Source organism: Tauraco erythrolophus, chromosome 11 (genome assembly GCF_009769465.1).
Source record: "Tauraco erythrolophus isolate bTauEry1 chromosome 11, bTauEry1.pri, whole genome shotgun sequence".
NCBI classification, from domain to species: Eukaryota; Metazoa; Chordata; class Aves; order Musophagiformes; family Musophagidae; genus Tauraco; species Tauraco erythrolophus.
The window spans coordinates 18285630-18310437 of record NC_141475.1 but is presented as its reverse complement, the minus strand read 5'-3'; the positions used below and the strand labels follow the sequence as shown (position 1 = coordinate 18310437).

The following is a 24808-nucleotide window of genomic DNA, read 5'->3' as shown; positions in this document are numbered from 1 at the left end:
TGAAAAAAATTTTATTTTGCCATTTTTTTTTTACAATTAAAAAATTTATACGATGAAATAAATGGTAACTAATTGCAATAATAATTGTAATTGTAAATGAAGGAGTTGATGAGCTTCCTGCCTGGGGAGGTGAGGGCGGCAGGAGGTCTGGCGGGCAGAGCGAGCGGCCGCTCGGCGAGGCGATGACCTCACGTCGCGGGGTGCTCCCCCAGTCCCCTCCTTGCACCCCGAACCGGCGGCCTCAGCCCGACCCCCTGCCCGCTCCTCTGCCCGGGCCGTGGTGTGCTGGAGCAGCTGTGGATGTGATGCCCGCGCTCCCCGGGTGCCATCAGCGCAGAGGGGGCCTTGTGCTCGGAGTCATCTTTGCAAGCCCATGGCCTCAGCTAGGGGAGGGCTGTGCTGGGCTCCCAGCCCCAGGCGCTGGCTCCGGCCCCGGGAGCCTTGCTGGGACCCTCCAGCTGCTGCAGGGGCAGTGGGTGCAGGCGGAGCAGCGCGCGCCCTGAAATCGTTGCCCTTACAAAGCCTGGTGCCCCAATTCTTGCCCGTGTGTTGCTGCCAGACCCTGTGCTCCTGTCCTGCCCCAGCAGCGGCACGCTCTTCCCCAGCCATCGGCACAGGGATCCCAGCCTTGCTCATGGAATCTCCTCCAGGAGCTTCTTAAATCTTCCAGAAAGGCATAAAATTGTCGCTCCCCGATATCCTCTCCCCGTCAAGCCCCTGTACGCCTTTCCCTGTCCACAGCTGCTCTCTGTCCCAAGGAAGGCTGGTGAACGGCAGCTTGCTGTGCCACAGCCCCCTGCTGAGAAGCTGACGTCCCTCTTCCTCCGCGGTTTATCTTGATGCAGCAATCTCCGAGATCGATGATGCTTCCTATGTGCAGCGGGTGACACCGCTGAGAAAGGTCCCTGGGCGCTTCAAATGGAAACAGCGCGAAGGGGCAGCCGGTGCTGGGGACGAGGGGCTGGAGAGGGCCGTCACATGTGGCAGGGTTGGGGGATGCCCAGGATTGGGGCTCTGCAGGCAGGGTGCTGCCTGGAGGTGCCCCTTGGGTGCAGGAGGGTGTGAGGTTGCACCAGGAGGCAGGACATGCCTCTGCCGAAGTTTTGCCTGGAATACACGGATGCATCCCAACTGGTGCCAGGTCCTGCCTCAACCTGCTCTGGGCTGCCATGCTGGAGGTGGTGGTGACCCCGTGCCATACCCATGTGGCACCTTTGCATTGCAGTCACCATTGCCCTGCCCAGGCCCTGCAGATTTCCGCTCGCTAAAGGTTTCATGACTGTGCTCCATCCCGCTGCTTACTGGCTGCTTACCCACCCCCCAGGGCTGCTGCCTTTCCCCGAAGGGTTAGGCTTGTTGCTCATGCAAATAGTTTGCAGGGGCCTTCCTAACTTCTGAGAAGTATCTGAAAGACCTTGATGCTCTCCGTGTTTATTTGCAAACACCATTAACCATTTCCTCTTCTTGCCCCAGCCACGGTGCCTCCTGCCTGGGTCAGACCCACAGATGTGAATTCCGTTAAACCAATGGGGGAGGGATCTTTGGGAACCTTTGGGTGCCTCTTCTTCAGCACCTTTTCACATTAACTTGTGTTCCCCATCTCATTTGGGGAAGTGGTGTGACATGTGCTTGCTGAAGTTCCTGCCTCTTAGTTTTGAGGAACAAACTGTTTTCTCACTTATTCCTTTTTCTCCTTCCTTTTTAGCCCTTCTTTTGCTCTTTTGGTGGCTACACAGAAGGGGACTGCCCCATGCAATGTGCCATATTCCACCTCAGAAAAGAAAATTCTTTTTTTTTTAAGCATGAAAGGACCTTTTCCAGGCCCCCCTCAGCTAATCCCAAGATGTGCCATCCACCCCGTTAGGGCTGGAGGGGATTTACCAGCATGAGCGGGAGCCGCAGCACGGCTGGAGCCAGGCTCTTTTCCTTGGTGCTGGCAAAGCTGGTGCAAGAGCCAGCAGGAGCTGTGTTGGTCTTGCAGAGTGCAGGCAGGGTGCAGGCAGGGCACAGGCAGGGTGCAAAGCCTACCCAAAGCCTGGTGGCTGTTGCGGGGCCGGAGCCCGGCTCCTCTGTGGTGCTGGCACCCGGGGCATGTGCTGGGCTAGGGCACGGCACCGCTGCTCACCTCGCTTTCCCAGCTTCCTAGCAGCGAGATTAATCTTTTCTTTTATTCTTTTTGTCCTTTTCAATTTTTTTTTTCAGCAAAAAGAGGAAAAAAACTCCCCATTCTCTCTCTTGTGGCAGAGTGAGCTTTCTATCACTGTGCTGCCCGAGAGCTCCCAGCGCGTCTTCCCCTGCGGTTTCTGCTGCATGCTCCCCAGCACTTCCTGGCCACACATGGCCTCATCCTGAACCCCAGCCAGCCTGGAAAGGCTCCGGTGTTGGTGTCAGTCCCCAGCCTGGGGAGCAGGGGACGAGTGCTGGGAAACGGTTTTCTGGAGGAAAACATTGCCATATGGTCTGCATCTGGCCACCACTGGATTCTAGTGGATGTAGCAGCCTTCGCACCCCAAGTACCAACTTATGCTCCATTTCGAGCGTATATTGGAAAGTTTGAGAAATTCATGCTATGATTTTAATCAGAGCCCTCCGCTGCCACGTGAGGCGGGGAGGATGAGCCAGTTTTTCCTGCCGATCCTTGGCTTGATGAGTCGTGATCTCGGTGGTGATACCCGTCACGTCTTCCGCCTCTAGAAACCAAAACATGTTGCAAGTACCAAACAAGCCTCCTCGCACCTGGCTCGGGCGCCTGGTGTCACCATTTGCGGACACAAAGCCTTGAGGTGGAAAAGCCTCCTTGCTGTGAGCTTCCGCATTTTCTGGAATTCAGTTTAGTTTAGTTTAGTTAGGGTTTTTTTAAATGAGAATGCAGGAAATTGTGAAGGAAGAGGCGATGTCCACCTCAGAATCCACCAGCACCATTGCACATGGTGGAGAGCACTCCACTTGCAACCCTGCTAGGAGGTGGCCTCTGGCCAAGCGCATGGAAAGGTGACAAGCAGGGCCAGAAAGTCATGAGAAAATGATGCTGCAATGCCAGGAGGAGACTGGAAGAGAGGACCTAGGGCAGGCTGGATTGAGCCACCAACCCACAGTGAGCCCTGCCTGCCCCAGCTCAGAACCCCCCTCCTTGGCCATCCCGAATTCAGGGTGGCTCCCCCAGCCCGCTCACCTGCCGGGGCCATATCTGAAAGTGAGAGGTGAGCAAGCCCTGGCCCCGCAGTTTGTTTCTGAAAGTCTGGAAAATAATGTAATCATCACGAGAATCACATCCTTCACCCCAGTTATTAATTTTCCCCTGACGTTTGCCAAATTTGTGTGGCACCGAGGCTGTGTTCGAGAGAAGCGGAGGAGCCAGCCACGGTGCGCTTTCACCGCTGGTGATTTCCTATGCGAGTATTAGTCAGCACGGTGAGTGGAGAACATCGCTGGTGGAAAAATTAAAGAAGTCTGCTGCAAAGGTCACCCCAATAACAGCACCCGGGCCCCGGGCACCTGCCCCGGTTCTCTGCAAATCTGTCTGTGGAGAAACACACTTAAGGAGGCAAAACTTCTTCATCTCCTCCTATTTCTTCTCCTTTTCCTTCTTTCTCTTTCTCCTCCTTCTCCATCTCTTCTTTCTCTTTCTCCTTTTCCATCTCCTGGTCCTCCTTTTTCTTCTTCTTTTCCTTCTTTCTCTCCTCCTTCTCCATCTCTTCTTTCTCCTTCTCCCTCCTTTCCCATCTCTTCCTGGTGGGAGCAGCCTGCCCACAGGCCCTCAGGGTGCCCCATGGCTGCTCAGACTCTTCCCAGCTGCCTGGTGCCACACTGCCATGGGCACCCAGCACAAGCACCCATGGGTGCTCAGGAGCCCAAGACAGTCCTTTCACTCGTGGGCCAGGCTTGGAGCTGAGTACATGTCCCCCATGGTCCCATGGCTGGGAGTTTTCGCCAGAAAGGGTGCGGGTTTGGCGGTGCCTGTCCCCACTGCTCGGCGGCTGGCTGCTTGCATGAGAGCGCGCCGGGAGCGCGCGGGGAGGGGAAGGGGCCCGTCTCGCTCAGCTGATCCCTGCCTCGGTGGGGAGGAAGCCGGGGGCGGGAGGCAGCCTGGGTTTCCCTCTGGGGCAGAGATGGTCACGTTTCATTTCCACCCCAGCCCCTTCCGCGCCAGCCGGAGCGGGGAAGGCAGCACGGTGAGAGCCGAGGGCGGGACGTCGTGGCACAGTACGCGGGGCCAGGCAGGGGACTGACTGCCTCGCCATGGCTCTGGGTGCCTCGAAGATGATGGAGGTGGCCCTGACCAGCCTCTGTGCTGTCCTGCTCTGCTGTGGCCCCGTGCTGGCCGGCTGCCGCCGCGGTAGGTACTGGAGCGTGGCGCGCTTGCTGGCGCAGCCCGCGTCGTTCGCACCTGGTGGAAAATGTCTAAGGGCTGGGAGCTTTGTAGTTAAAAATAGCTCTGGCATCAAGAAGGCAAAAACCCTGAAGCTTTTGGGTACGTGCCGCTGAAGCGAGGGAAATGGGGATGCTTGGGGTAGAAATGGGGTTAAAGGATGGAGAAGGGGATGGGTCCTCAGCCCGCGGACACTGGAGCCATGCTGTGGGCACACTGGCTGTGGTTGGGGTTTGGTGTTGAGCCTCTGGGTTTGCCGGTGCCATGCGGGGTCTGGGGTTTTCTGCTCTGGCTCTTACGGCTTCAGGCTGTGCCCTTGGGCTGCGCCTCCTGGTTTGGGCTTTACCCTGAGGGAGCCAGGGTCCTGCGTGCGGTTTTGCTCAGAGTGAAATTCGGGAGAGAAGGGGAGGTGGAGGGGAAGGAGTGAGTACAGGCAGAGTGAAGGAGAGCCCTGATGAAGCCATGTCCCCTCTTCCTCACAGCCCGGCTCTTTCTTTGATGGCTTCGGGTGTTCCTTGCCTGAGGGTTGACACAGGGCTGGGCGCCCCTTGGAGCAGGTGTTGCCTGTAGTGCTGGAAAGATGCAGGGAAACATGTAAACCCAACCTCTGCTTTCAGAAGTCCTCCGAGCGCTTCATTCATTGCCGGCAGCGGCACTGGGTAGGAAGAAGAGCCCTGAGCCTGCCAAATATTTCCCGTTAAACACGAGAAACACAGAACTCTTCAAAAATTAATTATCTGGCTGCAGGCACTGGGAGTGTGCACGGCAGCTGGGGCACTTCCCTCCTCCTGTTCGGTCTCTTCTCTTGTTTCTCAGCTCAGTCTTCCATCTAATCCTGTATTTGTTCAAGGAATGGTCCCTGTTCTATTCTGGTTGGTGATGATGAGGTCATGGTCCTATGGCCTCAGACCAGTGCTGGAGGAACAAGGCAGACTTTCTAACTCTGCCTGCAAGCCCTGGGGCTGCTACTGGTGGCCATTTCTGAAAAGAGAAGATAAATTTCTTAAGGGCAGGGACTTAAAGCATTGGCAGTTTGAATTGCTTGGTCAGATAACCCATGTGAAAAATGCTTCTTCTTGCTTTTCGTTGCTCCGAATAAAAGTTAATACAGCAGCTGCCTTGTCCTGCTGGATGGGGCTGGCTGAGCCAGGGCACTGTGAGCCCAGCCCGTGTTCGAAGCATTCCTGCTGCCTGGGGCATGATGAACCCACTGGGATCACTGGCAGGGAAACGTGGTGAAGCAGCAGGGCTGGTGCGAAGGGCCAGGGGGCTGCGGCCGTGGCCGACTGCCCTCTGTGCTGGGAGCAGCCTGGCAAGCCCAGCTGGGACCCTGCAGGGTGGGTGCCCAGGTACATGCAAGGAGAGGATGGGCAGCTGGAAAGGGACAGCATCGTAAGCTCCAGGTTGCTCTGCCCTGTCAGATGGTGTCAGGCTGGAGATGACAAATACTGTGCCCAGGGCAGCTCCTGCCCGCTCTGTGCTCCCAGCATGGAGCGGTGGACGGAGCTAGAGCACCTCACGATGGGTGCACGCAATAGGCTGCATTGTGGGTTGCTGCCCCGGCCCAGGACTCGGTCCCTCTGCTTGCTTTCAGAGGCAACAACAGCTGGAGGAAGGCTGACTCAGACATTAAAATACAGCATAGATTTAAAAATAATACAACTCCCAAAGTCTATTTTCCCTTGTACAGGTGTTCTGGGTTAATTTTAGGTAGCTCAGAGCACTATTTGCTCTGCTGAAACCACTTCACGGTACAGTTACTATCCCTGAAGATCCCCCTCCAGCCACTGGCACACGCTCAGGAGCGGGGAGACATGGGCTGATGTACCTCTCCATGATCTGGGGTGATGCTGCAGACTGGCCGAGCATCAGGCTTCCTGCGTTGCTGGCAAACCCCAGAGCCTGGCTGCAGATGAGCCGCGTGCTGGCGATGGCATGGGGCTGGGCTCGCAAGCACTTGCTGGCAGGTTTTTTTAAATCCCCATAGGGGCCTTCAGGAGCTGAGGGTGAAACAGCTGGGGAACACTTGGAGCCTCAGGTTTGGGACATAGGAGCCCATCAACTCTCCATGGGATGGGGCACTATCAGGGGTGATGGAGGGCTCTCACCCTCTTTGCATCCCTGGTTCCTGCATGGGGGCTATGGCTATTTCTGAGACCTGTGCCTTTGGTAACCATGTCTTTTCCTTGTTTCCTCTCTCCCAAACAGTGACCTTATTCCCAGCCATGTTAACTGTCCCTGCAGGTGGCTCAGCCACCTTCTTCTGCAACATCTCCAAGGAGAATGACTCTGGCTCGGAGTACAGCCTCAACTGGTACAAGGAGACCAGCCATAGCCAAGCCCAAAAAATTGCTGAGATCAGCCGGAACATCCCCCCAATGAAGACGGACAAGTACGTCCTCACCAACCACACTTCTGCCTTCAAGATTGAGATCCTGAACCTTCACCAGAATGACTCGGGCTTCTACTACTGTGGGCTGATCACCTTCTTTGAACCTGACAAAGTGATGGAGAGCAGCCGGTCCCACCTGGTGGTCACAGGTCAGCCTGGGGGCTGAGCTGATGGGGACAGGTCTTCGGTGTCATCCCGTGGTGCTGTGGCCCCCAGGCACACTACAACCCCAGGGCACAAGGCAGGCTGTAGCTCGCTGGGGAAGGACCTGTTGTGGGTCAGGAGAGCACAGCTCTGCCCTTTCCCTGCTCCATTGCATGCCTGGTCGATGCCCAGGGACACAAGCTGTCCTCCCTCTCTGCACTGTGGCTGAATCTGGCCGTGAGGCAAGAGGTCTCCATCCTGCTGGGGCTGTGACTCTAGTGATGCTGTGGGGAGGACCAAGTCCTTACCCATGGATGGAGGCAGGAGACCAGCATAGGGAGCTGCCTGCACCCCTGAACAGCTCTTTTATTGGGGAACAGGGCTTACCTTTAGGGTGATGACCAGGGCTCAGACTCCTTGAACAGCTGGTGTTGGTGTAGATACTCTTCTTGCACAACTGTGCCCTGGGAGGGTCCCATAGCCCCATGGTGTGGGAGACTGAGATCTTGCAGGAAGATATGCCATGCACTTGCTTGGCAGCATGGAGGCTTTGAGAGGCTGAAGATGGCCTTTTGTAAAAAGGAAAAACACTGCAAAAATTAACTCTCTTTCACAACACCTCCTCCCAGCATGAGCTGAAGCTGCGCTGGCCCCAGGATGCAGAAGCAGCTGGGAGGCTTGGGAAAGCCACGTCCTCCATGGGGCTCTGCTGGGCAGGCGGTCTTGTCATGGGACGGCAGTGCCCTGTGCGCTCCAGCTCTTGGTGTGGGATCATCCTCATCATCTGATACGGGAATGAATGGGACATGGCTACAACATCCCTCTGTCCGTCCAAATTCAGGGCCCCTGGAGGGATACTGGGGCTGTGTCAGCCTGCCTGGGACTGAGCCCTTTCTGGGGACAGCCCTGTGCTCCCCTTTTGACTTTCCCAGGGACTATAAAGGCTGTTTTACTCTCCTGACCTGCTGGTTTGTTCCTCTTTTTTGGATGGCTATTACAGCAGCTCCAGAGAAAACAAACACCACTGATGAGCCCGAGATGGAGGAAGGCAATTCCCCGGACTACATCAAGGCTGTGCTCCTGGGCATCCTGTTGCTGGCTGGGATAGTTGTGCTCCTGATCTTTGGCTACCTCACTATCACATACAAGAGAGGAGGTATGGTCCTTTATGGGGGCTGCGCTGCACCAAGGGGCTGGGATCTGCCAGGGGACCTGACGGGGTGATGCTTATCCAACAAACCCAATTTGAAGCCAGGGGCAGCTGGATGCCTTCAGCTCCCTGGGGGACACGGGCAGGTTCAACGTGCTAAACTCAACTGTGGTATGTCCCCATGGGACAGGTATCTCCATGCCTGGGGGAAAAGGGTGCTTTGGGCCATGCTGGCCCTTCATAGCACTCCCAGGCCACGTGCTGTGGCTCTCAACCACTCGTTAGCATGGTGTTGTAATGCTGCCTGAGAGTCCCTCCCATGCACCTTGCTTGGGCACATTTGGGACATCTTGTCATCTCTTCACTGCAGCACTGGACATTGCCTTGGCCAGGCTGCGGGCAGTCCATGGGGTTGTATCAGAGGGGATGCCTAAGGAATTGCATCCCACTAATCCAAATTAAACCCTAGACCATGAGCTGGTATCTCACTCGTCCTTGCAACACTCAGGGTGGAGAAGGAGGAAGCGTGGTGCAATGGTTGCAGTGTCCAGTGCTCTCCTGGGACATAGGTCAACCCCAGCCCCAAATGCTCACCTTGTCTTGTCATACAAGCATCTTCTAACCAAAAGTGTTATTACTTTGCAGATGTGCAGAAACCACCAAGTGAAAACATGCCAGCGGTGAGTTTTCCGTCTCTGACGCCCTGCTGTGCTGCAGTGGAGCATCCCGCCATCACTGGGCTGCAGAGGGTGCAGGGCCTCCCTTTATCAGCCCTTCACAGGCTTCTCGCTTCTCCTGTCTTCTCTGGTGCTGCTTGATCTTTTCTGCACAGCTACAACTGCTTTTTTGCACCTGCAGCACAGCCCTGTCACAATCAAAAAACTGCCTGAGATAGGATGGGACCTCTGTAGTCCAACCCTTTCTCAAAGCAGGGTTTATCTTTCACAGTGGGTTGCATTGCTGTAGAAAATGAGAGAAAATGTTCTCCCCCAATATATTAAGCTAAAATTCCTATTGCTCCAGCTTGTCCCTACTTCCTCTCTTCCTTTTGCTGAGCACTGCCAGGATGGCTCCATCTTCTCTCCAACCCCATTAGGTAGCTGAAAGCAGCAAGTAGGTCCCTCCTTGCTCTCCTGTCTCTGGGCTGAGCAAACTCAGCCTCAAGCTCTCTTTGTGCACCCTGTGCCAGCTCAGAGCCTAATGGAGAGGTGGGAAAAGGGCTCCTGGCATGACCCTGCCTTCAATAGCTGGGCAGGCAGGGAGCCCCACCTGCCCACAGAGGCAGAGAGCCACACGGCCTTGGCTGTGACCCCAAGGCTCATGGTCTGGTTTCTCTGGGCAAACGCTATCCCAGGTCTGTGCGTCTTTCTGCTTTGTATCACTTTCACCCCCCTGGGACGCTTCAGAGCCAGTTTTGGCACTTGCTGTAAAAAGGGGGGCTTGTTCTGGGGATGGCAGGTACCCCCAGACGATGAATCAGCTTGACTGGGTTTCCTTGCAGAAGGAAGAGAAGCCCCCTGTGGTGTCTGTGTCCACCGTGGACTATGGTGTGCTGGAGTTTCAGCGTGACCAGTGCACTCAGGTGTTCCCTGAGATCTGGACAGTCGACGAGACCGAATACGCCACCATTATCTTCCCAGAGGAGAAACCCGTCACACCGGAGCGGAGGAAGAAATACCAGGACAAGAGGACTTGGCAGCTGCAGTCACAGCCCTGCTGAGGGCTGGGGTCCCTCCTCGCCTGGGGGTGCAGGCAGAGGCAGGCTGCCCAGCCCCTCATTCCCACTGCAGTTGGGAAAAATCCAGCGTGCAAGGACCGGAGTGACACAGGCACTGCTGCTGGAGTTGATATCGGACAGTCCTGGCTGTGGTGGGATCACGACCATGGGATGGGTACCACGGGATGAGGAAGGTGCCTGCTGGGCTGTGTGTGCCGCCTTTTCTCTCGGGGCCGGGAGAACGGGCTGGGGCATGGCAGTGATGCCAACAGGTCTGTGCCAAAGGTGATTTACATCATGCTTCAGTTTTCTCCCTCCGCCTGGGGCTGTCTGGAGTGGCCACGCTGCTTCCCTCACCCAGGTGTGACCCAAGCAGCAAAGCACAGCTGCAGGAAGGAATGCTGGATACCCAAGCTGAAGCAGATCGTGGAAGATGCTGCTTCTCCTTGCCCAGGGCAGGCACTGCCTTGTGTACCACTATTTAAAGACCCCCCCGGGAAGCAGGCAGCTAGTTTTCCTCCTTTCTCCTGGCACTTTCCTCCTCTACAGGAGGGGAAATCTACCCCTATGTCCCTGCCTCCGCAGGTGGGAGACAGATCTGGCCCAGGGGGGAATAAAGGGTTTCACGTCCGGGGAGTTTGTTGACTCGTGATGGCAAACGCGTGGGCAGGCAAATAACGGCTCTTGGCAGCGCGCAGGCGAGAGCCGGGAGGCGGCGGTGTCTGTTGTGGTTCCTGGGCCTCTCTGTGCAATACGCAAGCTGCTCTTCCACGAAGCTGCTCTTAATAATTTAGAGAAGCCGCCACTCTTTTTCCTCTTGCCGCTGCCTGGGCTGGTCCCTGGGTGCAGCTGCACACCAAGCCCCTCCATACCGGGCTGGTCTTGGGGCACTCACTCAGCCAGGAATGAGCATCCCTGCCATGCCAGGGGCCCAGCTGCCATCAGCTGGGGCACAGCTCACAGCGTGGTGCTCAGTGCAGCTTTCTGGCTCCAAACTTCCCTTTTCCCTTTTGAAAGTGAAGCCGAGGCCATGTCACCTGCCAGAAACCAGAACAGAAAGAAGCGACGACTGCTCAAGAGGGGAGAAACCTCGGTGAGGAGTGGCTTGGGAGGCAGCAGAGACCTGCTGGGAGACCGTGAAACCCAGCAGAAACAGTGAAGAGTCACTTGCATCTCACACTTCCTTGGCTCGGTCAGCAGGTTTCTTTTTGCTTCACCCCCAGCAAAACCAGCAGCCCGGGTGCTGGGGAAAGGGGTGAAGCACACCAGTTTGTCCTCTGCGGGGGCTGGAAAGTCCTCAAGAAACCTCCAGAGAGGACCAGATGGAATGAAGATCCATCTGGGATGGCTTTCTCCCTTCCTCAGGGCAGGACAGTGGATGTGGTGGCCCCGCTTGGTCCCACAGCATTCACTCACGCCCGTACGCAGCTCAGCCCGGTAGGACCATTTGCAAGCAGCAGCCCCGCTCCCTGCCCCGGCACAGCACCGCGCGACCTCCGTCTCGCCCGGAAAGCTGAGGCTGGAGGCAGCCGCAGCAGGTGAGAAGCAGGAGCTCAGTCAGCAGTTTTGTTTTTGGCTTTCCCGTCAGACACGATGCTGGCGAGAGGGTGGGCCTTGCTTCATATTTTCCATCCTGCCGCTCAAGCGGCGGAGGTGCCGGGTCTTCAGTCCTTCCCCACCCCCCAGCTGCAGCCGTGGCTCCTCCAGCAGCAGTCAGTGTGGGGTCCCTTCCCCACGCGGTGGTTGGTGGTCTGCAGCCAGCCGGAGGCTCCCAAGCCATCTGGTGAGGTCAGAGGTGTAGCAAAAGCATCTCCCACTGCCATTTGGAATGGGAGAGCACCTAGCCCTTGGCAGACCTTGTCCTCCTCCACCTCCCCAGCAGCCTGGCTGCCATCCTGCCCTTTGCAGGGAGCAAGGCTGGGCCCTGGGGATGCATGGAGTAAGTGGTGGGGACACTTCAGGCTGCCAGGCACTATCTCCCATCCCTGTTTGGAGGACAGGGTGCCCAGCACTGGCAGAGACCCAGCCTGTGCTCCCCTGTGCTGGGCAAGGCACTGGCTATGCCGGCCAGAGCAGGAACAGGGCTGGGATGAGCTCCAGGTTTCTGAGCATCCCTGAACCAAAGCAGTGTCCTGAGATGGGTGTCAGCCCCCATGGCCCAGCATCCTGCTCGGGGACGGGAAGCCAAGCATGTTTGTGTGCAGGAGCTGCTCTTGTCTTTCCGTGCAAGCCAGGAGAGCCCTTACCCAGGGTTTTGACTCTCCCTCCAGTGTGGTGAGGCTAGTTCAGTCTTCCTGGAGTCGCTGCACAGGGACTGGACAAAGCTGGTTTACCTCCCGTCCTGAGGAGTCCCTGGTTCTGGCTTTCTCAGCTCTACCGTCCTGCATCTCTGCTTCCCCTGCCTCTCCCTCCATATCACAGCCCTTCTGCCTTTGCCCACCACTGTACTCATACCAGCTGGCTGCCTGCTGTTTGCACTGACAGGTTTATGCCCTTTTTCTCCACTCCAAATTAAGCAGAGATCCAGGCAAACTTATTTCCATCTGGGATGCTAAGGTTTGCCTCAGGTTTTCTGCAGGAGGCTGAGCTGACACGCTCAAGTCCCTTGGCTTTACTTGCCTGCACCAAGAAGAGGCTGAGCTGTGATGAGCCTGGTACGGTTTTGGGGTTCATCCTTTCTGCCGCAGCTGCTTTGTTGGCTCTGGAGGGGCGTGGGTGGCAGGGTTTCAGTGGTCTTTGGTTTAGGCTGTGGAGAGGAGGTTTGCTGCAAGGTGGTTAGACAGACCCTACCACTTGGCTTTGTGTTTTGACCTCACTCCCTGTGGCAGTCACAGCTGCTGGAGCCAACCCCTGTGCTGCAGTCTTTGATAGACTAAAAACAGGGCCCTGGTCTGGTCCTCAGCATCCCATTTTGGGGAAATTAAGGTTTATAGCAGCACAAGCAGGAGAAGAACAAGGCGCTATAAAATTAAATAGCACCTGGACCTGACTTTTCCTGTCTCTCAGGATGTTCCATCACTGGGAATGACTCCTGAAAGGCCAGAGGGGACAGGGTATGGGTTTAGGTCTGCCCACCTCTTTCCCAACAGCATCATGACTGTAAGTGATAAGAGTATGCTCCTGACAGCCCCTCCCCCCGTGCTTTGTGCTCACAAGCACAGAGCAGCAAAACTGGAGGGAGATTTCAATTTTTTTCCTATATCACCCCAGAACAAGCATCCCCAGCTTGGCCATGCACCTTCTTGTGCAAGCACACACACTTGTGAACAAACAAGTGTGCACACCCCCAGATTTGCACAGCTACTGTGTGCCAAATACATACACCTCCCTCCCCACCCCTTACCTGTGGACACCCCCCCCCCCCCCCCCTGCAGACATGCAGCCCCCACCCCTTAGCCAGCCCCAGCCACCCCATCCATGTACTGCAGCCCCTCCCATGCCAGGACCCGGGTGCAGGCAAGGGGGTGGCTGTGGACACCGAAGCTGCTGCATTTCCTGCACACTCTGGTCTAGCACTTCAAGCAACTGCTTCTGACCACAGACACCCGGCACTCCTTCCAGGAGCAGCTGCCACCACCTACGGTGCCAAAAGGCTTTGTCAGCTCTTGCGGAGCTCACCTCTGGTCCCATGCTGGCGTCTTGCTGATGGGGAATGGCCAGACCCTGCTAGGAGTCCTCAGAGAGCTGGAACTGATCCCTATAGCATCTACAGGAAACTGAACGTGCACCTTTGGTGTACCTGAGCTATACCTAAACAAGCAAAGCCCCCTATACAGGTGCTTGAGAGTGAGCCTGGCTCCTTATATACACCAGCCTTGATTAAAGGTGATTGGGAACAACATGTGAGCAAGTGTCCCTTAAAGAAACCCGAACCCAAAGACCACATTTTGAGAAAACTGGGCAGGTAGATGAAGATGGAGAGGGAGTCCTCTCCTGCTGCTTGCAGCAGTGTCTTCATGGAGACCCATGCCATGGAGCAGGAAAGCACCATTCCTACAAAATGGGACGTTGCAGAAGCTGGGGTGAGAAGGGGTGGCCAGGTCACGTGACAGTAAGGTCGTTTACAAGTGAGGATGTCCTGGTCACTGGGAGGTCTCAGAGCTGTGTTTTGGTTTGAGAGAGGTTGGGCTGGAGGTGCTGCAGTGGGGTGTGTGGCTTATTTGGCTCCTGGATTAATGGGGTGATCTGTGAGTGGGACTGGTCTGTTCGGCACTACAGTGTGGGACCATTGCCATGGCCTTGACTTGCTGGGAAAGCAGCTTTTGGTCCTAGAGGCGACGTGCTGGGGTGAGCTGCTGGGTGCCATGGATGGTTGGTGGGAGGGATGGGCTACTGGGTAGGTTGCTGGGCAAGACCCACTAACCACAGCCAGCTTGCACAGCCCTGTTGTGTTGTCAGGGGTCCAGGTCCACAGCATCTCCTCCGCCCCATCCCATCCCACCGAGAGCCTCCTCCTGCCTGTCACTGAGCCTGTCGCAGGTTTGCAGAACATCTGCATTTCCTCCTGCCGCCCTCATTTTGCTTTCTCTAGTTTTGCTTTGAGTTGGCTCCAGGGTTTCTCCTTCTCTCTCTTCCTCACTTTGGCGGGATGTGCTACTCGAGGAGGACGCTGGCAGGCCGGATCCTGGCATGCGGGGACTCAAGGGACAAGTGAGGCAGCCTGTGCCTCCCAGCCAGGCATGAGCTCCGGGCCTGCCCACTCCACCACCCCCAAGAACAAACCCACCACCCATGGCACAGGGACAGAGCCTTGTCAGAGGGGACTGAGCTCTCTCCTTATGCCTGGAAGGACCATCATGAGGCCCACCAGATGATCAGGGAGCCCAAACCCATGTGGGTGGTACATGCTCGCATCTTCATAGCCACCTTCTCCCTTCAGTCTCTCCCTGTTGCTCAGCATCCCTCTCCATCCCAGAAGTCTAGGGGATGGTGGAGCAGCTTTCTCTCTCTACAGTCCAGCTTGGGCATATCCTCATTTCCCCTTTGCCTCAAATCCACCCTGGGACAGGTGAACTCCTCTACTCTAAGAGCTTGGTTCTGAAGACATTCCAGCCTGAAAGGGACCCTAGAGCTGTTGCTTATCCCTAGAGGTGGTGGGTGTCACTGTGACGGGGTGACAGGCATTCACCATCAACAGCGGCAAGGTCAGAGGTGGGACAAGGGCGCAGAGAGCTGGTGTGGAGCTGTGTCCCAGGAGGATATGGATGCCCAGTTCACCATCTGCTTCAAGGAAGGGGAAAAAAGAGGATCCGGGAAACTCTAGATGAGTCAGCCTGCCTCAGTACCCAGAAAACTGCTGGAACAAATTAGTAAGGCCACCAAGTGGTAAACATCGAGAGGGCAGTGCTGGGGCTGAGAACACAGGTTTATCAGGAACACGTTGTGTTAAACCAACCTAATTTTCTCTTCATTAGGGCGACGGGTTGGGTACCGCAGGGAAAGCAGGAGCGATGCTATCTTCGTGCTGCCTTACGTGACGTTCTCATAAGCAAATTAGGGAAGTGGGAAATTCTGCCATTGTGGGTGGATGGGTACCCAAGAAGCTGTATCTCATCAGCAGTTATAGCTTGTGATGGCAGACACGTTATATAGGGGTTTTCTGGGGAAGCTTGGCTCAAATGAAGGCAATAAGCTATTGAGGGAGGGTGTAGGGGCTGTATGGGAGGAGAGTTAGAAATCAAATTCACCTGGTGACCTGGAGAAAAGAGCAATAATACCCTGAAAGAACGGCTGATGGAAAAGAATTGGGCGTGTTTACTGCAGGAAAAGATGAGGGAAGTCTTCAGAGCAGGGTAAAAAGCCCTGGTATGAAGCAAGCAGTGAAAGACAGAGATGTTTAGGGTTATGCCCTGTTGCTCAGATGGCAGTCCGTCTGTCTTGCAACCCTTGCTGTGCCCAGACACAGTGTCCTCACTGCTGAGGGCATGTCCTGCTCTGGGGTCCTGCCTGTGTCCCTTTCTGTCCCTCCTGGGGACTGCTGGCAGGATGGAGCCACCTGGGTATGGGGTGACCCCAAAGGGAAGGGATGGATGTCACAGCAGGGATGGGATGCCTATGAGCCAAGCAGGACAGTGTGGGCAGTGTGTCCCTGGGCTGAAGGAGTAGGGCACAGAGATGCTGACACACAGCAAGAGATGGAAGATAAGGATCCTCAGGCAACCTTCCTCCTCTTGCCTGGGTGGCTCATCCAGGGGTGGGAGCTGAAGCCAAAAATAATTTCAGGCTGTGTGAAATCGACAGGGAAATTACCGCCCAGCCTCTTCCTTGTGTTTGCCTCCTTCCTGCATCCCGTGGAGGAGTCATGACCAGCACACTGGGATGGAGAGGATTGGAAGTGTCCTTCTCCAGCCTAGCAGGGTCATGCTGGGCTGGGACAGGGCTTGTCCCCCATCCCTGTTGAGACCGGGCTGAGGAGGGACCTGCAGGAGCAGCTTTTGTTTCCAGGCAGGTGCTGGTAAGAGGCAAGGTGCTCGGGCAGCGCCGGGAGGTGTGTGTGAAGTGGAACAGGACGTCAAAACAGTTTCGGCTCCGTGGGTGTTTCTGGGAAAGTCCCTTTAGTAAAAGCAAGTCAAAGGCTTTAATAAAGGGACCAGTGCCGGGCTCCTTCTCAGAGATGACTGTGAGGGCTCGGTGCATCAGTGCGTCGTGAGTCACAATTTGAGTTGTGTTGCCATGACGTAACAGGGGCTGGTTTCCATCACAGCTGGGTTTTGGAGGCAGGGACCCATCCCCGTGCCATGGGTGCCACTGGACCCCCATTGAGCTGTGTGCCTTGAGGGGCAGCGTTTTGCCCCTCTGGGGCGAGCAGCATGGGGAGCAGTGCCTGCCCTGGTGGGGAGCATCGCTCTGCCCCATGGCAGCAGCCTCGGGGAGGAAGGGCTGGGCTGAAACCACAGAACCCCTAGATGAAGTGATCGGTTTGTTTGGTTGAATATGAGAGTGCCAGGAGAGAGGGCTGCCCCCCCGGGGGGGCTCCTCCTCCTCAAAGAAGCCCAAGGTGTTTAACACAAGCGCGGCTGCCCTGGAAGTAAAGAGGAGATGTAAGAGCCTTTAGGTTTTTCCTGCATTCAGCCCCTAACACAGAGAGTGTGAGCAGATGCTGCAGGGCAGGTGGTCCCATCCAGGTCACCCTGCTGCTGATGGCTCCCCATGTGCTGCGGCAGGGCGATGCCAGGCACTGCATAGTGCCAGCTTTTTGAGCTAGATTTGTTGCCCTGCAGACCCCTCTGTGGCAGGGTGCATGAAGGAGTCTTCTATAGTGAACCTATAGAAATGGGGGGCCCGTGCTCTGGGAAAGGGTTAGGAGGGGAGCCAGGGAGATCTGCTGCTCCCTCTCTTCCTCCCCATGCACCAGACCTGAGCCAGGGATGTCCCCCAGTCCCCACCTGCAAGCATTGGTGGGACGAGCCTTCCTTCATCGTCCTGCTTGTAGGGCACTGCCCCAACCCAAGTGGGACCCCATGTCTCCTTGGCAGGGCTCCTGGGAAGGGCATGACTCAGGTACTATCCACAGGTTAGGGCTTTGCTAGCTCTCCATAAGGATCCAGAAGACCTTGGCTTGACTCCTCTGCTTCCAGGAAACCACCTTTCCTTCCTTGTAGTCCTGTTCCAGATCATAGTATCAAGGTGTAATTAAGGGTGGAAGGACCTCAAAGCAGGGAAGAACCTCAAAGCTGAAGATAGGCTCTGCCCCAGGGCCTCATCACCTCCCTCCACTCTCATAGGATGGGCAGTTGTGAAGGTGCTGGAGGGCTCTTGGTACAAATGACTCACTGGCTTTTCCCCTCCAGCAGCAAAGATCAGAGGCTCCCTGCCAGCCTGTGGTTACTGGGACTTGTCTGCATGGCCTGTCTCCCTCTTGGGACCCAGGGCATGAGACTGATGTGCTGGTGCCTCTTAAGACCTCTCAGCTGCTGTCACCTACTGCCGGCAGCCACTGTGCCCCTCTTGCGAGGCCACAGATGCTGTTACCTACATTCTCAGCAATCCCACTGCCCCTGCTGGCTCCAGGGCAGGGCCAACCACTGGCACTGCTGCTTGGGGCACCCGGGCTTTTGGGGTGTCAAGGCAGAAGAGCTGTCATGGGGGCATACTTCATTTGAAACCATTGTGAATTATTTTAAGCCTGATTCCTACATCCTTCTGGCTTTTTTTAAACAGAGATCTGTCCTTCTGCAGGCTTTAATATCCTACAGTCTTTGCGTTAAACCTTTCCTGCTTCTGGGAAGGAAACTTCCAGGCACTCAGCACCAGGAGCTGCCATAACTTTCCATGGTGGCTTCATTCTCAGCAGCCACCCAGCACATTTCCTCCAAGGCCAAGTGTTTTGGGGCATTTTGTGCCCTCTCTGTGTGCGGGGTGGTCTCTCCTGAAAGCTTCACGCTAGATGAGATGATAGGTTTATTTCCATGGCAAGTTGAGTTTGCTTTATGAAGCTGCAGGTCTTCCTCTAACTCAAGACCAGTTATCATTTGGCACCTTATCTAACCCGCTCCTCGTTGTGCATTGCTCTCCGTGGGATGTCCTTGGGGACCTGCACACCCGGGGAGGGGTGAGCTGTGAGGCAGAGGGCTGTGGGCAGCCCCAGCCCCACTGTTGATACCTTCCCGGAGTGTTCTCAGCTCAGAGCACACCTCGCCTCTTTCGGTTTTACGTGCGGTGCCATCCTCCCTGACTTTCCACCCGGCGGTTTCACATCAGGCCTTTTTCTGCTCGAGTTCGCTGAAAGTTGTTAAAAACAGCCCGTGCTTGGTGGCAGCTATCGAGAGAGATAAGGCTACCTGGGGCTTTATCAGCTGCTGAGTCCTGTGTTTTTGGTGGGTTTCGCTTCTGTTATTCCTACGCTGGGCACAATCTCTTCCGGTTCACCCCCGTTGCTGTGACAGTGATGGGCACGGGCAGCCTGGCAGGGGGTTGCTTTTCCAACCTCGCTGCCTACGGACAGAGTAGCATCACGAGAGCGCGGCTTCAGCAGGGTTGGGGTTCATGTGTGGGGCTTGGGGAAACCCACCGTGTCTTTTCACTTGGCCAGGACCTGGTGCAGCGTCAGCAGAGCCTGTTGACACAGAGATCGGGATGGGGTGGTGCTGCTCACGCAAGAGCAAAGGTTCCCCTCTTCAAGCACAAAGATGTTATGCAAAGAGGAAAAGTTTGGGTCAAAGACAATTACACACAGGCATTAGCACCCAGAAGCCGCAAGCTTGACCCTGGTCACTGCCTCTTCCCCAGCTCCAGGTGGGAACCATGGGGACCTGGCAGGACATTTTTGCAGTGAAGATTGCAGACATGCACTTTAAAGAGTCGTGGATGCTTCAGGAGGACAATAGCCTGGAGGTGCACGTCCTCAAGCCTGGCTGGAAAGAGCTTGTGCAGCGCTGTGTGCTTGGGAGGTATCACAGAATCATAGAATCATAGATAGGTAGGAGGCTGCCGACTCGCTCCCCATTGGAGTGGGACCAGGGACAATGGGCTGCCACACAGACCTTTCCATTTCTTGAAGTTTTCTTGTAGGAAACAGTTCTTGACATGAAAGGGGTAGTTTGGAGGCCGGTGAGGCTGGGAAGGGTTTTCCCATTTTGTTCCAAGCTTGGTGGGTTATTGCCAAACTGGAAAAAATTCATGGTAATTGGTGAGCAGGGAATTGCAACAGCTCCACAGGGCCAAAGAGCAGCTGGTGTTTGGCCAGAGTTTCTCCATGTTGGTGTTGAGGTACAAAAAGCTCCTCCAGCAAGCTGGGGTAGTTACACCATGCTAGAGGCAAATCTGCTGGGTTTGCACCCAGAGGATGAGGAGGTGAAGAGCCACTGTCTGCTGGGACATGGGGTGATGCCAGAGCAGTCCTTGCATCTGCACCAGGCTGCAGGGTCCTGGAGCAGAGACAGGCTGTGCCTCCACATTGCCGATGAGAGGCCCCATACCAACCATTTCTACCCTGGGCAGGACCCTGGGCATCGGGCAGAGACCTTACTTGGGTGACAGCAGAAGGAGACCTTGGCTGCCAGCCCCCATGGAGATTGTGCATGATGAAGAGTTGTGGATTACCACCTTTTGACTTCTCAAGACATCTTCTCACCTGCCATGCAACCTCCACCCACACCTTCCTTCTATTTTTCTTCTTTTTTTTTGACTTCTCTGGCCCTGGGTTTGATGCTGGCTTTCCGCTGAGCTGTGATGGGCTGCCATGGGTGAGGTGCTGAAGCCCCAAATACACCTGGGGCTCAATGCTTCCCTCCTCTGCTTTGGTGGCACCAGGCACCTGACTGCACTGGAATGCCAGTTGCTGGGGTGAGGTGGGGGTTCCTAACACCCCCCAAACTGATCTGCATCATTCACTCTGTGCCGTGTTCTCCAGGGTCCATACACCACCTGGGTGCTCGAGGAGCAAAAACGCAGACACTGAAGGACCTGCTGCTCACTGCAGGTACCAAGAGCTGAAGGGAACAACCCCCAGACTACACCGGGTACTGAAATTGGTTTTTGGGCTGTCTGGCAAATGAGTCCAACGAGGCCCAGACCTGCAGAGCCACTGAGGCAGCTGCATCCGTCCCCTCCTGCCTTTGAAAATGGTTCACTGCTGAAGATGGACATGGCAGAAAAGATTTCATGACTGAATTATTGGTTAAAAAAATCAAAATAACAAGAAAATCCTGTATGATCCAGGGGCTATGTAGATTTTGTTTCTTAAGCCCCCTGCCCTGCTCATCCCACCAAGTCGCCCCCTTCCCCAGCGCCTTTTCATCCCCGCAGCCTCGGCAGCGCTGGCCATGGAGCCAGCAGATGGAGCTGCAACGTCTCCGGCACTGCGCTGGGAAGCGCTGGGACCAGTGACCAGCCAGCACTAGGAAGGACGCGCCCTCCCCAGATGGGGGATGCCCTCCCACCCATCCCTGTGCCCGGCTGTTTCCCTGTAGCGTGGTCCCCCAAACCATATCCTACGTGGATATGGTCCCAGTCTGTGGATGAGCCGATCTCTCGCTGTGGTTTACCAGTCTCAGAGCACTGGAAATGCACGTGATGCAAAGTGCCGGGCCTCAAGCCCTTCCTGACCCCCAGCTCTGCCTGGGGGACAGTGGTGGCATAGCAGCAGGGCTGGGGACCAGCGTGGTGTCACCAGCAGGGTGTCTCCAGGAAGGAGAGCCAGCGTGACCTGTCTTTCTTGAAGTGAATATCAGTGATGTCCCAAGTGCTTTTGGCAGGGGAACTGGGACTGAGGGAGCACTTGGGACCCAGAGGGTCTTGTATCTGAATGAACCTGTCTTTCTGGAGGAGGTTTCTCCTTGCTCAGCCGGTCGGGGCTCAGTGGCTCTGCTGGGGAGGAGGAGGCTGATCCTGCAGCCTGGATCAACTCCCTTCCCCCCGGCACATCTCTTCGTTCTGGGAGCCGCCAGCTCTCTCCCCACCAGTGTTATGTCATGCAGCAGGGACATAGCCAAGTTTCTTGCTGCCATTGCCCGTAGCCCTCTTCTTTCCATGCTGAGGTTTTCCCAGCCCCAGTCATCATGTCTGGCTGGCTGCAGCCTCCCCAGTCAATCTGCTGCTGCAGGGGAACTCCCTTGCCTCCGCCTGGGAAGCCAGCTCTGGTGGAGACCACATTCCTGTGGGGGTCCTTATTTTCTTGCTTGGGTCTCTGGTCTTTCACAAGGCAGAGCCATCCCTTGCTCTCTGCTCTGCAATGCCCTCTGCACACACCCAACGCTCCTCTACCCACGGCCTGTGTGCATATGCTGCTTTTTCCTTGGTCCCCTCTCCGATGCTGTCTGCCTGTCTCCTCATACTGTGCGTGCAAGTCTGGGCATCCTCTGCCCCCTCCATCATGTAGCCCCTTCATCCCTTCCCCATTACTTAGAGACACCTGTGCATGTGTGGGCTTCTCAGCCACAGCCTGGTTTTTGGGCTCCTTCCAGCATATCCCTCTCTGGTGTGCAGTTGTGCCTGTCTCTCCCTTTTTCTTAGGAAACTACCTTCAAAGTGCTGCTTTTCATGGCTTTTGGTAATTTTGGAGCCCAGTGCAAGCCCCCACGGCTCAGCTCAGCCCCCAGGGATGGTGAGCAGAGGCCAGGATCCCAGCATCCTGGGAAGGCAGCTGAGGGATGAAGGATGCTCTCTCTCCCCATGGGTCCCAGGCAGGCCCTGGCTGTCCTTCCTGGTCTATCTGGGGCTGGATTCTACCACAGCTGACTCTCAGCTCACTCCTGGCACTCACACACAGCTAGGGATGGGCAAACCTTGCCGAGGGACATTCTGCTAGCCTTTCACCGCAACTAGACTGATAAATTGCTGTCTTCGCGCCTGTCTCCCTGGAGAGAAGCTCTCACCACTCTGGCAGGTCGCGAGGTGCCAGCAAATGCAAAGCCCGTTGTTGTTGCTCTTGCTTTTCTCCTCTGCTGCCTGTCCCCTGCCCTCTGTGCAGCTGGCCGCAGTGGCCCCGGGGCACTAGGGGTTGGCACTCAGCATCATGGCAGCTTGGTGAGCAGGGGATGAGGGCTGGGTTGTGTTGGGGATTTCCCGGCAGAGCTATCAACGGGAGGCGGAGGAGAGTCTGGATTTATGACTGATCTGTTATAGGGCAGCAGCATTTTTTAACTTGCCCCAGAGCTGTGTAGGCTCAGCTCCTACAGATGGCGGTTTAATGCTCGGTGGACTATGACTTGATTTTACTTTTTCTCTCTCCTACCCTTCATCCCTCTGATGTCTCTGGACATACTAGCAGACCCATGAGCAAGTGAGCCAGATCCGCTGCCCTCCTCCCAGCTGTCAGCCCAGAGGAGCCCAGTGCTGTTAGTTCAGTTCTATGCAATAGGAAAATAGGGATCAATAACCCAGCTCTCAGCCCTGGATCCAGGCATGTGGTAGGAAACAGTGCCCATGATTTTAAACTCTCTCCAAAGGCTGGATTTTCACAGCCTGTGATGCAGAGGTACCCAGCAGAGCTGTGTCTCTGCATGAGCTCCCACCTGTGCTCGCTGCAGAGCCTCTGCCATGAGGACGCACTCTCTCAGCCCAACAGCCAGTGGGAATGGGCTGATTTTTCACCCCTTTTAAAGCAAAAGTCACATACCTGTTATTTTTTCTGCATGTCAATCGAACCCAGATTTAATTGCTATTCTTAACATACAGGTTGCTGTACTCTCCTCCTGCCACCGCCCCCACCTTCAGCGATGTCCTAAGGCTGTAAATAATTGAAAGACAGGATCTCATCTGTTGCTGGTTTTTTACAATTTGTATTCATGGCTGATCAGGTTCTGTTTCAGCCCACGGAGCTGCGCGGGCCATGACTGAGCAGCCGTCAGGATGAGGGACAGCGTGAGAATCCCCCTGGGAGAGCACACGTGCGTGGCAGAGACTGGCAACCAGCCTTGACCGTGTTCCTCTCGGAATAAAAGCCTCAGGGCATTAACTCAGTACATATCAAAGTTTTATTTTGTTCTCAGGAGGAAGATTACACAGAACCATCCTTACATGACATTGGATATTTTACAGAATGTAGTATCAAAAAAGAAATATATATATATATTTATATATAAAAATACCTTGCAGTTACATGACATAGCCAAGAGTTCTTAGTGTGTCTGCACTAGTGTCCCTAGGCCTTCTGCTCCTCTACATGCTCTACAAATGGCTTTTTGGATGACAGCAAAATGGCAGAGTGGCTCATTCACTGTTGACTCCTCCCTTGCATGGCAAAACCAAAGGAGAAGGAGGAAGAGGAGGAGGAGGAGGAGAGGCCCAAAGGAGGCTCCAGGCTCGCCAAGAGGACAGCAGGCAATTTTTGCATGTTGCTTACAGCTATAGAAGGGCTTTGCTGCCAAGTGAAGGAGATGATGTCCCCGCTGACCTTGTTCCTTGGTGTGGCTTATTTGTCTGCACGGGCCATAGAGGGAGGCTGGGGAGATATGAACACTTCTGCTGTGTTAAGTGCTTTGGGGTCAGTCTAGAATGACTTTGACATGTGCAATAGGTCACAAGAGCCATGAACAAACACTGAACACCATCAGTAAACACCTGCGGATCAGCCAAATCAATGGCCTTAAAAGCAGTTAAAAGGAACTAGGTTCTTGCAAGGATGAATGCGCTGCCGTGCAGGACCACCCAGGCCTCTAAAGAAGAGGTGAAACCCCAAGGAAGTGCATTTTATCTGAAATGATTCTGTTGAAAATAAGTATTGCTTAGGTATAGCAGACGTGATGCTGTCTTGTGCGTTGGAAAACTTTCTTTGGGAGGTCTACTGTGGCTGGAAACCATTCCAAGAGCTAGTCTGGGGGGAGGGCTGCAGAGGGCTTGATGTCATGGAGGGTTGGAGAAGTTTTGGTGGCTGGAGATGAGGATGATACTGAGTCCCAATCCTGCTCCCTGTACTTGTATCCTCTGTGGGGCACCCATCCCGCATGGTGGGGAAAGGGTAGCCCTTTTGGGTTGGTGTTGTCTTGGCAGCCAATAGCTTTCCAGCCATAGCTGAAGTTTAGGGCTAATGTGGATGCATCCTTACATCACTGGGGCCAAGTGGACAACACCTGAGATGCCATCAGGCAGGGACATATGTTTGCAAATAAAAATAATAGTAAATCCCCAGGGCTCTCTCACTACTCCTTGCACAGAAAAGGTGTTCCACACCATGCTGGACCTGTGAGGTCAAGGCCTGCCTAGCTAGGTTTCCTGTGCTGTCCGTAGCCTCCGTAGCTCCTGCGGTTGCATCGTCTGATGGGAAGATCTGGCTGGAGAGCCTCAGGGGTCCGACCAATCTCTGTGCATGGCTCAAAGCTTTGGTGGCAGGGAAATGCTGCCTCCATCGCCGTGCCTTTGTCCTGGCTTGGAGGGAGGCTCCCTGGGAGTGTGGGTGAGGTTTGGAGACGGGCAGCACAAGCTGAGAACGCCGGCTGAGATCTTGCCCTTCGCTCCCTTCCCCCAGCTCCCTAGCAAACATTTCCTAAGAGCACAAGCAAAGGGATGCGAGACCAAGCGTAACAAATGACGTGGAGGGCTGATGAAGGCTTGGCATGCGCTGAGCATCGTGGCTACTGCTTGCGAAAGACCAGAGTC

The 24808-nt window shown here is 55.4% G+C and overlaps 1 protein-coding gene across 1 annotated transcript; it reads left to right on the top strand.

The window, feature by feature from the left end:
• The first annotated feature begins 4239 nt into the window (after positions 1-4239).
• Positions 4240-9775, top strand: PDCD1 (programmed cell death 1). Its single transcript, XM_086618649.1, has 5 exons — positions 4240-4336; positions 6578-6910; positions 7906-8061; positions 8701-8735; positions 9557-9775. Exons 1-5 carry the CDS (start codon positions 4240-4242, stop codon positions 9773-9775), a joined length of 840 nt encoding a protein of 279 aa, XP_086474775.1.
• Positions 9776-24808: the final 15033 nt, after the last annotated feature.